At 31.3% G+C, this 18,947-nt stretch overlaps 1 protein-coding gene across 2 annotated transcripts in view; it reads left to right on the plus strand.

Annotated features, from left to right (window-relative positions):
• Positions 1 to 622: 622 nt before the first annotated feature.
• LOC136969941 (small ribosomal subunit protein uS11) overlaps positions 623 to 18,947 on the plus strand; it is a 34,298-nt gene continuing 15,973 nt past the window's right edge. Inside the window, exons 1-2 of one of the 2 annotated variants that reach the window (XM_067264260.1) lie at positions 623 to 751; positions 5,889 to 6,040. In XM_067264260.1, the coding sequence (XP_067120361.1) occupies positions 5,889 to 6,040 (152 nt within the window). In that variant the 5' untranslated portion in view covers positions 623 to 751. The remainder of the gene's footprint in view (positions 752 to 5,888; positions 6,041 to 18,947) is intronic. The other variant, XM_067264261.1, reaches the window with a different exon arrangement.

Here is an 18,947-nt window from a genome sequence, read left to right on the forward strand (position 1 = left end):
AGTCCTGGTCCCTCATCAGTGCTACAGGAAACAAAGGTTTTTTTATTAACATGAGTGACGTGAGTACAAAATTAATAAGATTTATAAAATTCCTTAAAAGACATTCTTAAAAACATATTTTTTTATACCTTTTTGTGAACCCAGTGAGCACTGTAAGGTTAATAATGAGTATACGAAGAACTAAAAAGGTATAAAAAATTGTGTTTTTAAGAATGTCTTTTAAGGAATTTTATAAATCTTATTAATTTTGTACTCACGTCACTCATGTTAATAAAAAACCTTTGTTTCCTGCAGCACTGATGAGGGACCAGGACTCATAAAACTGGTCCGAAATGCATTTGATGAAAAACCAATAAAAAAGTTTTTAAGCCTGTTTAGCTGTAAGGCAGTCTACCGAATTTTTCGGATTAAAGAGACGACCACCTATTAAACATAAATACAGCTACTAAAAAAAAAAATATATTTAATAAAAATATTCAATGTATGTGTAATAAAGTATATTTGTATTAAATTAATTCTTTTCTAATAAAATTAATAAAATTTAAAGATATTAAATACTTTCATACAAAAATTAAAAATAAATATATCATTTTGGAAAACTTTTCTGTAAATAATATTGGGCGATTAATTGAATACGTCATTCACATTCATCTTTTCGGAATCTGGCAACAGTGTAAGGCCATCGAGTGGTCCAGTTGGAGAATTCTTAGATAAAGAATTTCAATCTAATTCATCTGACTTGAAAACGTAAGTAAGTAATGTAATTTTTATATTATAAATTCGTTGTATATCAAATATACAGACAGACATATTTTGTTAAGCTTTATCGCCAGTTAACACATATCTATTTGCGTTTACCTCACGAGGTCTTGAAATGCATATTTTCAAGTATATGGCGTGGTTTAGTAATTATATGATTTTCAGTTATTTATGTAATTACTTTTAGTAATACTGCAATGGTGAAAACGATAAAATTATAGGTAATTAACGGACCTAGAATAATTGAAAACGGTGCTCCATAGTAACTTTAACTTCATAGAAAAATTAGAGAAGCAAATTCTTTGTCTCAATAAGAAAACTTAAAATAAATAATTTGATAAAGAAAAAAATTGAAATTGAACTACACAATAGAAAGGGATTTTATATACATGATAATGACTAGATGGCTAAAGCATCATCTGCCCCTCTTGTATGCTTGAGTTTGAGTGGATTGGATCTGTAGAAATTTAATTTGTAGTCTTGCCTAGGTAAGATTTTTGTCTTTAGACGTTCCTGCTAAAGTAGAATGTGTCAATAGAGCTAGTGGAACTGAGTTGAGCGTCACCTGTACACAGGCAAAGAAAACTGCTTTGGGAAAACATGTGCGTCTTTGGGTTGGATACGTACTGAAATGCGGTGCTTGTTTTCTTCCTGTGATAATGAACCACAGATTTCTCCCACACAAAACTTCAAAAAATGAATGTTGTGTGGTCGGTTGTAGTGTTACCTATATTACTGCACCGCCAGGTTCAAAAGTTAACCAGTAATGTGCAATAGTATTTTTAAAAAAATCGATATTAACATCAATAATACGACATACATACGTGCAGAATCAATACATTAAGTCAAAATGATCTACAGTCACTTCTCAAGTAATGACCACCTCGACTTACGACGAAAAAATTTCATTAAAAAAATTTTTAAAATGTATCAATTTTTTATAGTTTTCGTCAAATATATATCATATACATATATATCTTGCGATTGTTTGCGTCATCTTTAGTTTTGTTCTGCAGTTAGTTACCCTTTGCGTATGCTTGTATACGATTGCTAACTGTTTTGTTAAATACAGTCACTTCTCGACTTACGTTCGAAGTTGCAGAACTGAATCCCGTCGTAAGTCGAGAAGTGACTATATTGACTAATGCAGGCATTACTTAGACCAAAAACTGCAGAATGTATGTATATATTATATATGATTTAAATATATACTTATAAATAATATACAAATTTATAATTTATCAAATTGCTATTTATTAAAATATATATAGTGTTACATGTAACATACAAAATTCATATATTGCAAGAATGCTATTATTTCTCAACAAGAATCAAATGAACAAAATGTTCAAACAAAAGTAATAAACACGAAGTACTGAACTTTAAAATTATTACATTGAAAAATCACTGATACGATCATCATTAGAATCTTCCTCACTAGAATGATTTTGTATGGTTGAAGCAGATCATGGTTTCCAAGTGTAACATTTTATCATTGTTGCTTTTAAGCATCTCCTTTGCTAATAACAGTGCTTCACAGGAATCGGTAAGAACTCTATTTTGTAGTTTAGTTTTTATTAAATTTAATTGCAAAAAATACGTTCAACTGCTGCACTTGAATGAGGAAGCAATAAAAACATCTATTTACTGCCAAAGTAAAGTAAAAAAAAAATATAGAAATATAGAATAAAAATGAATTTTTTGAAAGGTACTAAATTGAAACGAAAGGTATTAGGATTTCATGAATGGTACTGGGAAAATGGTGTTAGATATCTTGGTACTAGAACAAGTAAAAAGGTACTAGATTAGTACAAAAGTACTAGGTGGAACAACACTGGTGCCACCTTTGTAGCCCCGATTCTGTTACCTGGCATCGCCGCTAGAGGCGCCTCGATCTAGTTTCGCCGTTCCTTCCACTAGCTTTATAGGATGGAAAAAGCTGAAAGGAACTGGGATCCATATTCTGGTCATACCTCACCGTCGAGTCTATATCACAAGTTGGTTGCTTACAGATTAAACGTTTGTGTATTGAGAGATTGTCACTTTTTTCCAAACATGATTCTATATTTGTATTCTATGACTTTTTCTCTCAAAGATTTTTTAATCTTCTAGAGTAGATCGTTGTCTTTTGTCTGTAGTCTCAGTTTTGTTATATTGAATACTAGCTGACCCGGCCACGTGTTGTTATGGCTCAAAAGGTATCTATTATAAATGTATAACACTTCCCCTGTGAAGGGAATTTCAAAAAATCCCTTCTTAGTATACATTCTGTTGACGTACCCTATTAAAACGCAATCAAAAATGCAAAAAACCACATCTAAAATAGTATAATAAAAGCCGAGTTTTTCACAGTAAGCCTTAATCCTGTCCCTCTCCCCTGCAAGGAAATATTGAAAAATCCCTTTTTAGTGTATATTCTGTTGACGTAACCTATTAAAACGCAAAAAACGCATCTAAAATAGTATAATAGAAACCAAGTTCTTTACTGTAAGCCTTAGGGTACGACTATGCAGATGCAAATTTAGAGCGAGCGATTTAGTTTTCACAAAGGAAAACCATGCACAAGCAAGAATCGAGAAATAACGCTGGTGAGAGCGAATTTCTGGTTCTCGCACATATCTGACAGGTTTTGATATTTATCGCGTCTCGCCTCCTCTTGCCACATATTCTCGCTCGCTCACGTCTGCATAATCGCACCCTTAATCTTGTCCATCTCCCCCCAGCAGGGGGAATTTCAACATGTATATTTATATAAAAACATGTGCGTATTCGAATGCAACGTTGTCAAAATTTCAAAGGAATTGGTAGAAACAAATGAATGTTATATTTTATTTATATAGATAGATAGAAAATGATCTGCTTTAGTCCATTCTCACAGAAAAGCAAACTTAGGTTGTCAGAGTTAGCACCACCTGTTGGACATAAAAGTTTTAATTCATATATAAAGATATTTTTGGAAGGGGGGAAATGGTGGTCTTCACATATGCCACAAACCTTTGCGGGAATGTATTAAACAACTTCCCAAAGTTTCATGGCAATCGGATAAATGGTGTAGTAATGCATGAAGGACAGACAACAGACATACATTCGTTTTTATATATATAGATGGATGACTGGATGCTGTTTGCTTTATACAATCATATTAGAGAATGTTCTCTGAGGAAAGAGTATTTTGAGACAGATAATGCTTTTAATCCTTTTTTTTAAAGCAGGAATGCCACTGACTCCATATTTTTTTTAATAATTTTATATCAGTTAGTGAACTATTGAATATGCTTATCTGTTACTTCTGGTCATCTGTTGCTTAAAGTATTTATTCAAATATTGCTATCTAATTTCTTCTTAACTAAGTACTGCACTTGATTATTAAAATTTTTATTTGTTGAGAGAGAGAATGTTATCAAACGAACAGACCTTAAGTGGTGTTTGTCACAGATCCAAATAATAATGTGTTTATCCACACATACAATATTATTCTCAAAATGAACCTTTATTAAGCAAAGTAAGGTGCACTTCTCAAGTGTTTTTGATAAAATTGACATTAAGAAATTCTTAATGACTTATTAGCAAGTTTTATGAGCTTTGTTTATCAAACATTTTGTACCTTGATGTTATTGTTTCTCTTTAGTGTTCACAAGTTTTTCGGATTGAATCACAGTAATGGAATAAATTTCTCTCTCCTTAAAATAAGTGTGAAATTTTTTCATAAATTAATTAAAAGTCACCCAGGCTTATACACTCTGTGTATTTTTCTTTTTTAAACCTCTCATTTGAAAATTCTTTATTTTATTTTAACTGTTGTCTACTACAAATACATTCAAAGGTCTTTATTTCTAAAATTTAAAAACAAAAAAACGTGTGTAAACAAAAGAATGTTCTAATAACAGATGTACTAGAACATGAAATGGAATGGATGTACTAGATGTACCAGAACATGAAACAAAATGATATTTGTCATAAAATGTAAGAAACAAATAAATTTATGACATTTTGCACATCGAATAAATGCTGCTTTTTTGCATTTACAATGTTCTTTTATAACCTCAACACCAAAACATACTTTATTAACATTCATAAAAACTTCTTTTTCCTATGTAAGTTTTGATGTAAACCATACATAATGCAACATTTTTGCAAAAATTCGGGCCAACAGTTGATGATGGACGATTGAATAAATTTTTGTGCAGTGTTTTAAAAACACGAGCAAACATTTTTTTTTTTACTTGAAATTTTTGTTTTTAATTTTTAGAAATAGAGCTTTAAATGTATTTGTAATAGACAACAGGGAGAAAATGAATTTTCAAGGCAAGAAGTTTAAAAAAGAAAAAGACATATTTTCACTAGTAGATAAATAGACAAAATGTATAAACCTGGTGATTTTTAATTAATTTATGTAAAAATTTTACACTTATTTTAAGGGGGAGAAATAATAATGCTGAGGTACGAAGCTCGTAAAACTTGCTTTTAAGTCACTGAAGATTTCTTAATGTCGATTTTCTCAAAAATGCTGGAGTGCTCTTTCTCACTTTGCTTAATAAAGGTTAATATCAAGTCTTATCCATGTGTACAATGTTATTCAGATCTGTGGCAGACACCTTGTATAATCTCTTTGAAAAAAAAAAGGATATCTTTGTCAGAACAATATGTTTTATTAGAATCACATGCTTTATTATTTGATGCATACCACAAACTCTACATTTTTGAAAATTTTACAACAAAATTGTGTTGTGTACACCTAACCTAAAGACGAGATCATTATGGATGACCACAACTGTCTGTCTCTTGTGTTAATGTCATTTCTGAAAGAAGAGAGAAAAAATAAGTGATCAGAATTGATCCTTCAAGAATGTGATTTGCACCAAACTTTTCTGTTTAGTTCTTCTAATTAGTTCAGATATATTAGAGATGCCATATCATATGAAGAGTTGTATTGTGGTCACCTTTTTTATTTTTTGTTCTCATAGAATGCATTGAGAAATCAATAGAGCATTTGTTCTTGCATTTATATAAATATCAGCAGATATGTGAAGGATTAAATTTCTAGACAAAATTGAATGATTTTTTTTTTTTTTTTAAGGCATAATATGTAAATCTTTTGCTTATTAAATCTTAAATACTTTTTCTTATAGATGGCTCCAAGAAAGGGTAAACAAAAGGATGAGCAACAGGCTGTTACAACTCTTGGTCCTCAAGCATTAGAAGGCGAACATGTTTTTGGAGTAGCACACATCTATGCTAGTTTTAATGACACTTTTGTGCATGTAACTGATTTGTCAGGAAGGTAAGTTTCCTATAATTTCAATATTTTAAAATCCATATATTGTAAATTTTTTTAATTTTGAAAGTATGAATTAGTTTGATAATTTTATTAAAAAGTTTTAAGATAAAATTTAAGTTATTGAATTTTGTAAAATATATTTAAAAATTATTATAATAATAAAAATTAAAGTTTAACATAAGTTTTGAATGGCTGTATTTCTTGAAAGAAATTTATGCGATATAAACTGAGATTAGAAAAAGTTTTATAAATATGTAAGAAGTATCAACAAAAATTTCAATATATGGAGTGTCTGGAAAGTCATTTTTTGTTCTTGTAAGGAGGAATCAAACCATATGTCAGAACATTTACGGTCAAACCTTACGTTTCAAATTTAATTTATTCCTAAAAGTTCTCAAACCGAAACAAATTTTCTCATAAGATGCAACGTAAAATGTGTTAATCATTCTCGACTCCCAAAACAAAGCTTTGTTTTTACTTTTTTAGCTGTATTTCATTCATAAAAATGTCTACAAATGCAATATAATATTATCTATATTTATATTCATTTTATATATATATATATATATTAAAAGCAAAATGTTCCATCACTGCCAACCAAAAAGCTGAAACATCACTATACAAAAATATGCTATAAATAGAGCTCAACTCTGCCTAGATGAAATACAGGTACTCCTCACTTTATGACTGAGTTTCGTTCCGACGACTGCGTTGTTAAGCGAATTGGTCGATAAGTGAGGAGCTTGCATTGGGAATATAGGATCGTTGTAAAATTATACAAATTATGCAACAAACTTCAAATTTATTCATAAAAAGACTATTATAGTACGCTATTAGCCTATTATAGTACTATAAGACTATTATAGTACGCTTATTGCGCATGTCACCATCTGCCACTGACCGACACTCAAGCTGAGAAAGGGGATTCCCCGAATTGCAGATCGAAACTCGATTGGTCATAAGTGCGAGTGGTTGTAAAGTGAGGAGTACCTGTATAACCAAATTAATCAAGACAGACAATAAGTACTTTATTCACAATTAATGAAATATTATATTTCAATTTGCTTTGATGTAAAATTTAAATTAATTAATTTTGATTTTAGTTTGTTTCAGTGTAGAAACCAGAGTTTTAATTATTATTTTATTATTTTTTTTGTGTTAATTAACTGGCTAGTATTAACATATTGACTGCTATAATGATAAAAATTTTGGCAATCTCTGTGGCCAGGCATTTTTATTTGTTTAATAATTTGAGAAATATAATAGGTTAACAACAGTCATAATCAATATGGCAGTTATTTTTTTTTAACAAAATTTTGAAGTGAAGCAAGTGAGCCTCACATGACCTAGATAGATAATTTTTATGTTGGCACCATGTGGGGGGTCCACACATTATGCACATTTGAACCTGAATATTATAAGAAGCAGCTTTCATTGTACACTACATATTTGTTCAGTTTGTGTTTTTCATTTGTATCAGTAACTACAAGCATCTAAAAGCAAATGAAAAATGCATGATTGTGAAAAAGAACAAGCTTGTTTGGAAGCATTGCTGAATGATATTTTATCAGATTAAGAACCTTTTGAAAGTTAAAGCAAGTAATGGTTATTCTGAATCTTCTGATGTTCTGACTCTCCTGTGCAAAAAAAAATAAAAAAAGGGGTGTATGTAAATCATCAACTGCTGGTCTTGTTGAACCCAGATCATTTCAAACACAAACACCTACCAGAAATATTTAAATTAGTAAGGGAGCAGACAATCAGATTGGTTCTGGTAGTGGTTCTTCTATCAACATTGAAGAAATGATTGAAAATGGTATTAAGGGCTTTCAATGGATAGTGATTCCTCATCTGACGAAATACTTAGGAAACACAGATTTGCAATGGTATGAGGTAACAAGTGAGATATCTGAAAAATTTTACTGCAGTTCTTTAGAGACTGCATAATATTCATGATTAAACACTTACTACGACACCTTATGAACATGCAGCCCAATTTTTATTACTTCTAAACGTTTAACATGACTGAAAATGTTTGGCGGTAATAAAAATTGAGCTGCACGTTCACAAGGTGTCGTTGTAAGTTGTTTAATCATAAATTTGACTGCTTTTGTGCAAAATCTGAAAATAAATAACAATATGTGCAACTCGGCTTGGAGTAAAATACAGTAGAGAGTCGTTAATCGGAATCAATTGGGGACTGGGGTTGTTCAGATTAGTGATTTGTTCGAATTACCGATTATGTACGAAAAAATATATTAACCTGTCCAATGTTCAAATTTTTCTCCGCTGCGTGTCGCTTCGTGTTGAATTTTCGTCGATTTTAAGCCTAATGAAAATTTTTATAATAATAATCGAGGCTATCGTATCGTTAAAAATTATTTCTTCATTTTGTACAAACAAAATAAATATATTGAAGAATATAAAAACATGAAAATTATACTTTAGAAGTAAATCTAGTATCAAAAACATTCGATTCAGCACAACACAGTTCGACTGAAAATCGTTCAGATTACCGGCGATTCCGATTACCAGGGTTCTGATTAACAACTCTCTACTGTACTACATGTGAGACACATGTGCGACGTGGCCTATTAAGTTGTGAGCACTGTGAGTCACACATGCTTCACATGGCAGTCATGTTAATAAATATTAATATTATATGTAATATTTATTAATAAAGTTTTATTATTTGTGTTAAGCACCTTTAAACATGGATTTGCGAATGTCATTTAACGCAGTTTTTATTTATTAATTTTTGTTTAAATTCAGTTGTGACAAGTACTGAAAAACGGAAGTAGTGTCTTACCCGCATGCACATTGAAATCTAATTTGAATAACAATGCCATTAATGGTTTGTGTAATGATGTCTGACATCACAAGATGATCTCAGTGCCACTAACTTCTGAATCTGTATTCCCATTGTTGATTGGTCGAGCTGTCAACTTTCTTTAACACTGGAAGTATAGGGAACTGACCATCTGTCTCCTTCTAATCTGTAGTTGGCTCTTGCCAAGTAGCTTGTTTGGCAACTGGGACAAATATGGCATTCAAAATTCTGTTCGGACATTGTAGGGTCAGACCTCAGACCACCTTTGTGGTCATGGGAGAGGTGCATGTTGCACCTCTTTCTTGCAGTAGGATCTAGCTATTGTCAGTGCATCTCAATTATTTAGTTCACACTGCAAAATAATTTCATTTGTATTCTAGATTCAAGAATTTAAGATACAATTGAAAGTATTTTTAAAATGAAATATTTGCCAGTACAAGAAAAGCTTGTAAGGGAAGACAAAAGTTGGTAAAGAAATTTTCATCAACGTACATTGCAGATGTATAGCTATTAATGGGTCACATTTAGGACCATGGTCTTTTTGGTCATATAGGATGTTCAAAGAACTTGTGTTTACCCAAGGGCCATTCATAAGTCTCAGAATCATATCCCCATCACTTTATAAATACAGTATTATACAGTCTAATAACTTACTGACAAAAATATTTGCATTTTGCTTATATGATGATGATGAGCTTTAGGAAATTGTTTAGTTAAATAATAATATAATTAGCCTTAACAACTTCATAAATTATTTTGAAGAACAATATGCTGATAAATGAATTAGTTAATATGATCAATAAGATCATCTTATCTAATGCAGAAGTGAAATATGTTGAAAACTAATAAACTCTAATAAATAATTTTAAATATGTGCATCAGATTATACATCTTTCACTTCCTTCACATGCAAGTGTAGAATATCTGCCACTTTTTAAATCAAGATAGAACTAGAATAAATGACATTATGACATTATGATTCTTCTATTGGCAACATTTCAGTGGAAAAGTTTTCAGCATGTAAAAACTTATTTTACTTAATTAATTATTCAGTTTTGACAATTTCAGAAAATATTTTTCTTTTTTCATTCAAGTGCAGTATTTTGTGTGTGTGTTTCTAGCCATTTTTGTTTTAAAAGAGCTGGAAGAATGCTGAACAAACATGAATAGCAATTTTGTCAAACTATTAGAGTGAAATTCCAGGAGATAATTTTTACTATTAATTATGATTAAAACTCAGCTTGAGTATTGTGCTTTAATTCAAGTTCAGGTATCCCTTGTATAACACAGTAGTTACATCAAAGAAGCACTGTGTTATGCGAATCTGTGCTATACGAATATACAAAGGATTAGTGCAAAACAGTATTACATTCCAAAAGTTAACAAAAGTATACTATTCTTTTTTTGCTACTAAGAGAAATATGTTTCTTTTCTTTTCTTTCGAAGACACAATGTAGTGACGTAAACTTAAACACTGGGCGAATTTTTCATCCTTTTTATTCGGGTAGGATGAAAAATTCGCCCAGTGTTTAAGTTTACGTCACTACATTGTGTCTTCGAAAGAAAAGAAAAGAAACGAAAATACAAAACACGGTTTCCTCAAGATAGAGAAATATGTTTATTAAAGCAATCAACAATTAACTAACAATCAGAATTAAAAGTACTGTATTAGGCATTAATATTAATTTTAGTAAAACAAGGTGGTTTTCTTTTTATAAAGTATTGTTGTTGTCTAATGTTTTGTTGTTGTTGTTCAGAAATATAAGCAACATCTTCATTTTGTTTATTTTTATCATAAAAAATTTTTATGGATGACAAAATAAAAATATGTTATTAATTGAAAATTTGTTCTAGGGTTACATTTGTTCTTTCAAGTACTGAGCAAATTTTATCCAGAATGTGTGTTCAAATACCAAATTGGGATATTCTATAGATTACTCCCTATGGAATTTCAGGACTTTGAGTATATATTTGAACTTGGGACAGAGATGAGTTTAACAATACCCTACTTTTGGACCAGAGACCAAAAATAAGTTATCATATTTATGATTTCTTGCCTTTCACAATGTATTTTATGCCATTTTAGAGATTTCCACTAGGTGGTGCTGCTTGCAGTTTAGTATACGTTTCCTGTTTTTTTCTTTTGTTCAAGAACTACTGTGAATCAATAACTAGTGATGTTAAACACTGGGCAGCCTGCTGGCAGCTCCCCACCGGGAGGAGTCCAGAGCAGGAGTCACCTAGTGAAAAACTCTAAAATGGCATAGAATGCATTGTGAAAGGCAAGAAATCATAAATATGATAACTTATTTTTGGTCTCCGGTTTAAGAGTAGGGTATCATTGAACTTGTCTCGGTCCTGAGTTCAAATATATACTCAGTCCTGAAATTCCATAGGGAGTAATCTATAGTACACTCCCAAATTGTTCAAGTATCGAGATACCACTGTATTTCATGTCATTTTTATGAATACTTACTTATGTACAGTTAAAAAAAAGTTTAATAACACTTACTTAAAATGCTTAAATAAACTTTGTATTTAGCAAAGATTAATCTATAAAAACAAAACAGTGACAGTCTTAAAGACTAAAGTCTGAAAGCAATGACATTGACACCTGGTTGATAGGTAAACTAGGACAATAAAAAATTGCATTATCAGTTCATTAAATGCAGAAAACTTGACAAAAAGCACAAAACAAATTGAAAATTTCAATAGTCAAACCTGTGTTTACAAACTTCATTCCTTCCTAAAAAGTTGTTTGGAAACCAATTTGTCCTTAAACCAAAACAAATTTTCCCATAAGAAACAATGTAAAGTGGATTAATCCATCCTCAGCCCCCAAAAACAAAACGCTTTTTTTCTTTTTCTACCTTTTTAGCTGTATTACATGCATAAAATACCTTGCAATATAATATTACTTTATCTATATCTATACCTATATTTATTCTATATGTATATTAAAAGTGAAATTTTCTATCACTGCCAACCAGAACTTATACCCATTTGCACTGAGCATTTCAATCTAGATTGTTGATAAGATCAGTGACTGTGCCGTGGTGCGGCCTCTGTTGACTGTTTCAATCTCGACTGAAACTAAGTTCAATCATGATCTACATAAGAGAGTTTCTGAAACTAGATCCAGTCATAAGGGAGTTCCCACAATCCCACACATGTAAGAAGAAACAAGATGGCTGCAGAACACGTGATGGGCTAGGCTATCTCAACAGAGAAATAAAAAAGATATTTGGAGAGACGATGAGATCTGGCTATTATTAGATATACGGCAAGAAAAAGTATTTGTATTTATCTGTAATTGAAACATCCTTTTTTTTATGATTTATTGCTTAGTTATGTCAGTTTTATCATTGCTTGCAATAGCCAGGTTCTTCTCAAGCAGACTGCCTGTGCGAACAGCTTGGCATTCAACTGGCTACAGTTGCAATCTAGATTGTGGATAAATCTATATTAAAGTGAGTCATGGATTGTGTGCAAATGCAGTATAACACTACAAAGAAGTATTATAAAGATGACATGCATTTATATCTTCAATTTTAATTCATTTTATTTTATTTCTTGTTTTAGTTTGTGTGTAAAGACCAGTTTTAATTATTAATTTTAGTCTAATTAACTGGCTACCTAGTATTAATAAATACTAAATATTATAATATATAATATAATAATAATAAGTTTTTGTCATTTAATTTAAGTTAAGCATACTTAAACATGAATTCTTGAATGCTGCTTATATCACATGAACGTCAATGTGGTTTTTATTAATCAATTTGATTTAAATTACTGTGGCACGTACAAAAAAATGGAAATAATATCTTCCTGCATGCACATTGAAATGTAATTTAAATAGCAATGTCATCAATGATTCGTTACATGACATGAGGCAATCTTGGTGCCACTAACTTCTGAATTAGTAGTCCTGTCATTGATTGGTCAGGCCATCGACCTTCTTTAACACAGGAAGTATGGGGAGTTGACTGTCTGTGGACAGCTCTTGTCAAACAGTAGCTTGTTTGGAAACAAGAGTTATTGTATGACAACTGGAGCAAACATGGCATTCAAAATTTTGTTCATAACCCAAGGTTTGGCTGTATTCTAAAATCTGTGGACAAATTTGAGACAACACATGTGCTTGCTTGAATAAAAAAAAATATTGAATAATGGAGTTTGACTTAAAAATTGTGATATTTTATACAGTTCTCCCAATTCTCAAACAGTGTTGTAGAAATGCCATGTGGTACAAGGGATACCTGTACAACTGATTTTTAATTTAGAAAAATTATCTTTTCTTACAACTGACATGGCCTGTAATTTCATTTAGAAACAAGTGAGAGGCCAATTGAGTCACGAGGAAGATTATTTGAGTCCAATTAGAACAGGGGTGAGCAACCTTTTTAATCAACGGGCCAATTTAAATTTTAAAAGTTTTTGGCGGGCCGCACATAAAGTAACACTTATTAATAATTTACAAAACTTTATTTATAATAAACATTAGAATAAAAAAATATAAAATTTAAAAAAAAGTAGATTTCATATACAAATTTCAATGAGAAATTTGGCACTGTTTTTTTTGATACAAGCTGATCAATATCAGCCGGAATTGATGAGGTAGCTACACGTACGCAGTTTTCTAATCGTGCATCACTCAGTCTTGATCGGTGGTCATTTTTGATTAATTTCATGGTTGAAAATAATCGTTCGCAAACATACGTACTTCCGAACAGAGACATCATTTGCTTTGCATTTTTTGTCAAAAGCGGAAATTTCTCAGGGCTCACAAAAGATTTATAAAAATTTTCGATGTTTACTGAGAAAAATACATTTTTTAAATTGTATTATTCTGCATGTCAATCACTTCCATTTGAAAGTCTTCGGGAACTGTATCCACATCGATATTAAATGGCGAGGAAAACATTTTCATGGAAACTGCTGTCTTCTCAGCTTTGAACATTTGGAATTGTAATTGAAATTCGTTGATTAAAATGTCTATATATTGTGCGTATTTTTGAGAAGTAGTAACGTTTTCTTTTTCTAAATGTGGAAAATGAGACACATTATTCTGCAAAAGATGCTGTTTCCACAATTTTAATTTGCGCTCAAAGCCCTGAATTTTATCATACAAATTGTGAATAAGCTGTCCTTTGCCTTGAAGTTCCACATTAAGATCATCGAGATGCTGAGTTATGTTGATAAGAAACCCAAAATCGCACATCCATTCTTTATTACCGAAATGAGGAAAGGCATATCCCTTCATATCCAAGAACAATTGTATTTCGCTTTTTAAGTTGTATACTCTTTTTAGCATTGCACCTCTACTAAGCCAATGTACTTCGGTATTAAAAACCATGTCGCCATATTCAGATTCTAAACCTTTCAGGAATTCTTTAAATTCACAGTGATTTAACGCGCGCGACTTTATAAAATTGATTAGTTTAATTATTGGTACTGAGACATTTGGCAAACTCAATCTTTTCGCACACAAATTTTCCTGGTGAATTATGCAGTGGTTAACGAATATTTCCCTTCCTGTGACCTTCTTAATGTCTTGAAATAGCCTTCCCGATACTCCTACCTCCATGCTTGACATTGCTCGTGCTCCATCTGTCGATATACCAATAATCTCTTCTAATGAAATTGAAAAATTTTCCAACACAGACTTTAGTTCATCGTACAGGACTTTGCCGGTTGTAGTCCCTTGCATAGGAATTAGTGAACACAATTCTTCGGTAATATTAAATTTGGTGTTAATACCACGTAAAAATATAGCCAGTTGTGCTGTATCGCTAATATCGCAACTCTCATCAAGTGCCAAAGAACAGTATTCGAATTTTGCAATGCGTTCACGAAGCGTTGTTGCTATGTTCTCGGACAAGTCTTCAATTCTCCTTGCAATGGTGAATCTTGATAAACTAATGTTTGAAATAATATTTATTTTATCAGGAAATGCTATTTCTGCAACAGCAGTCAGACATTCTTTTATCATCTCTCCATCCGCAAAGGGTTTCATTTTTTTTGCCAGTATTTGACTGACAACAAAACTAGCCTTTACTGCCGTATTTGATAAAATAGCTTAATTTTTAAAAATAGCCTGTTGCTTTCCCAAGTTTTTCTCCATTTGATTAAACTTATCTATCCGGAGTTGTCCTGTTAAGTTTTTATATTGTTGTTCATGTTTTGTATCGTAATGCCTTTTTATGTTATATTCTTTTAATGTCGACACAGTCTCTGAGCATATTAAGCATACAGCTTTATTTTTGACGAAAGTGAAAAAATAATCAAATTTCCACTTTTCTTGGAAATGACTGTTTGTCCACAACCTTCGTTTTATTGTTTGCTTTTCTGACATGCTATTATGGATTAAAAATTTGAAAGTTAAAAAAATTTGTAGGAAAACTTAATTTTGAATTAAAAAAAAAAACTCTAATATTACCTTTTTGACAATAATATTGCACTCACGCCTTTCAAGAAACACAAGAATTGCTAAAATTGCTAGTTAACAGCTTACCAGTCTGACTGATTGTGTGACAGAAGCAAACACAAACAAGCACAGACGTGGTGCATTCATATTGCATGTTTGAACAAGTCGCCGACAAGTGAGTAACTCATCACAAAAAATTGTTTCGGTTTAGTATGTACTACCATTTTATTATAATTAATTTTATAACAATATATTGATGGGAGAAAGTCGATAAATAAATTCAATTTTAGAAATGCTTGGTGGGCCGCATAAACATGTTTAACGGGCCGCGTGTTGCTCATCCCTGAATTAGAATGTTAGATTAAGGCAGTGTTCTGCAACCGGTGTGCCATCACATGGTGAAAGGTGTGACGTGAACTATTACATATTCTGTTAATTTCAAGTTTTATTTATATATTTTTATCACAGTAATTGTGTTTCTTATGCTTGTATTTTATTATCTGCCTCAGCACTGATGAAATAAGATGATGTTTGTTTATTCTTTATTATAAGCCACACATTTTTATGTATTCTAAGAAATTATATGTAAAATAAATTTGCTCACAGATGTTGATGTCTGTTTAATAATAACAATAAGTTAGTGGCATTACGTAATTCTATCAATAGTATCATATCATATGTTTTTGATGGGAATAACATTTTGGTATGCCGCAAGCAGAAAAAGCTTGTGGAACACCGGATTAAGGGACCAAATCTATAAAATTCCTTGTCTTGCTGGGCACCTTTTTATATAGTGCCAGTGGAAGTGGTACATGCCTTTCTGTTTAAACCTAGGAGTTGCATCGAATGCAACTTGTTCTAGTTAGGTCAGTTGATTTGGTTTCTTATCCATCTTGCTGTAATGCTTCTTTGGATTTTGTCATTGACTTTACCTAAATTTGTACATTGAATGTGGACTTGTTTATTCTTGATATCATTGACACTTTAATCTTTTTAAAAGCCATAGCTAAGATTAAAAAAATGCAAGAATGATATTCAGTATTTTGTTTTTTGACCAAATACTAAATAATTATTTGGATTTTACTGTTGCTGAATACCAAATAGTCTTGCCTTTCCAGAATATCTAACATTTGGCCAAATATTGACTGATTTATTGGAACTGCATAAAACAGAAGGCTAGAGGTCAGCATCATCTATTCAGTAATAAATACAGTAAGACCTTGTTTAGTGCTTAGGATGTGTTCCTAGATGACAAGTGTCAAATGAAAGTGTTAAACAAGGTCATTTTAACATAGTAAATAGGAAAAGGGGAACATGCGATCAAAAATATACTACTTTTACTTTAATTTTTTAAGTTAATTTTATATTAATTTGCATAATAATATATGTTACATAACACACACAAATATAAAGTTCCATTTTTGTGATGAAGGTCCTGGCTCTTCTGAAATTCTTGATTTTTTTTATTTATTTTTTTTGCGATGAGGCCATCTAATGTCATTTGTCGCTTTCTTTCTTTTTCTTTAAGTAAATATTGGTAGCAGAAGATTGCATCCAAAGCACCTTGTCTTGTTTTTGCACCCCTTTTAAGATCTGGATCATTCATTACAATTTGATCAACGATTTCGGTTATTGTTACCAAACTTTTACTAAGGAAATCTGTAACAAGTTCTTTCGGTTCTTTGTTTTCAGAATCACTATTTTGCAGTTTTATGTTCTGCCAGTTCTTGAAGGTCATCATTGGTAAGGCTCTCACCAGAAACCTGCAGTAACTCCTCAATATCCTGCTTGTTTAGATGCTGTAGTGATTAGGTTGATGGCTCTTATCATTGAGAATTCTTGGATACTTTCAGCCTTATCTTCTTCTGTGTTCTGTTCATGCATTTATCAGTTAATTCTTGCTAAGTGAAATCGATATTGCCTATGACATCCATGATGTTATATTTTTTCCAAAATTACACCAAACAAATAGATTTAAAGGAAGTACAGCACTACGATGAATTGCCATTTTTTGCTGATTAGTTCATGTTTGGGAATAATTGTATTATATACGAATCAATGAAATATCTTACTGTATATTACAATTTAGGTAAATATAAAATATAACACATGGCCGACGGTAATACATTGTATAAGTATATAAAAAACAACGTTTAACAAATTACTTTGCTTTTCGTTTATTCTTCCGTCGTTCGCTACCAGTTGACCAGTCCTATTTACCTAAATTGTAATTTTTACGGAAAGTGGCGATAGCTCCAGAGGACGTTTTACCTATTTTACATTTTGTTACGTTGGCAGTAGCCTATAAAGAAAGGTCGCCTTCGTATTTGTGGAAATGTGGACTGGTCAACTGGTAGCGAACGACGGAAGAATAAACGAAAAGCAAAGTAATTTGTTAAACGTTGTTTTTTATATACTTATACAATGTATTACCGTCGGCCATGTGTTATATTTTATATTTACCTAAATTGTAATTTTTACGGAAAGTGGCGATAGCTCCAGAGGACGTTTTACCTATTTTACATTTTGTTACGTCGGCAGTAGCCTATAAAGAAAGGTCGCCTTCGTATTTGTGGAAATGTGGACTGGTCAACTGGTAGCGAACGACGGAAGAATAAACGAAAAGCAAAGTAATTTGTTAAATGTTGTTTTTTATATACTTACTGTATATGTTTTTATTTTTTAAAACTCATTATTAGTTTTATGATGAAAAGTAAAAAAGAAATTAAATCTTGGCATTGAGGCATGTTATTTTTCAGTAATCCCCCAAGTAGTATTTTTAGGGAACATACTGTTAATGTCCCAGCAAAGGTGGAAGTATTTATGATGACCAATAAAATTGTTTGCTTTCTATGAATGCCAGAAGCATTACTGTTTCCTTGTTACAATTTATCACCCCTAAATTATGATTATTAATAAATAATAATTGCTTAAGATCATTTATTGAAATTATATTTGTTTTGGAAAAGAATAGATAACTGTTTTTAAATGCTGTTTTCATTCTGTTTTGTTCCACTTTTTTGTCCCATTCTGTTCCTTTCTTCTAACTAAAATGAGATTATTTAGTCTGAATATCAAATACACGTGTTTAATTTTTGGCCAAGTACTTTGTGGCTGAAAATGTAAATTAATATTGAATATTTGTTCCACACTAATAAAATGAATTAAAACTACATAGAATAATGTTAATAATTTACCACTAACAACAAATATAAACATCCATTAACCTGATTTTTGATAAAGGCCAAATGATTTCCAGATTATATCATGCTATAATATGGCTATATAATAATAATATTAAGTAATTTTGCCTAGAGGTCGGCATTAGGCACCATCTCGTGATAAAAATAATATTTATAAATAATTAGTAATTTAATTTATTTATATGCAAAATTACACAATATTTAATTATTAAATATTAGCCATATTACAGCCTGATATAATCCAGCAAATCATTTGGCCTTAATCAAAAATCTGGTTAGTGGATGTTTATAATGCTATGGTATGCTTGCTGCTCCATATGCTGCTATGCTTGCTGCCCAGGATGTTGCTGAAAAATGTAAACAAGTGGGAATAAATACTCTACATATTAAATTGCGTGCTGTTGGTGGGACCAGGTATGGCTTTAATTAAAGCCAAACAACCACCAT

Source organism: Centruroides vittatus, unplaced genomic scaffold, assembly GCF_030686945.1.
Source record: "Centruroides vittatus isolate TY-2023 unplaced genomic scaffold, ASM3068694v2 contig_1832, whole genome shotgun sequence".
Classification (NCBI taxonomy): Eukaryota; Metazoa; Arthropoda; class Arachnida; order Scorpiones; family Buthidae; genus Centruroides; species Centruroides vittatus.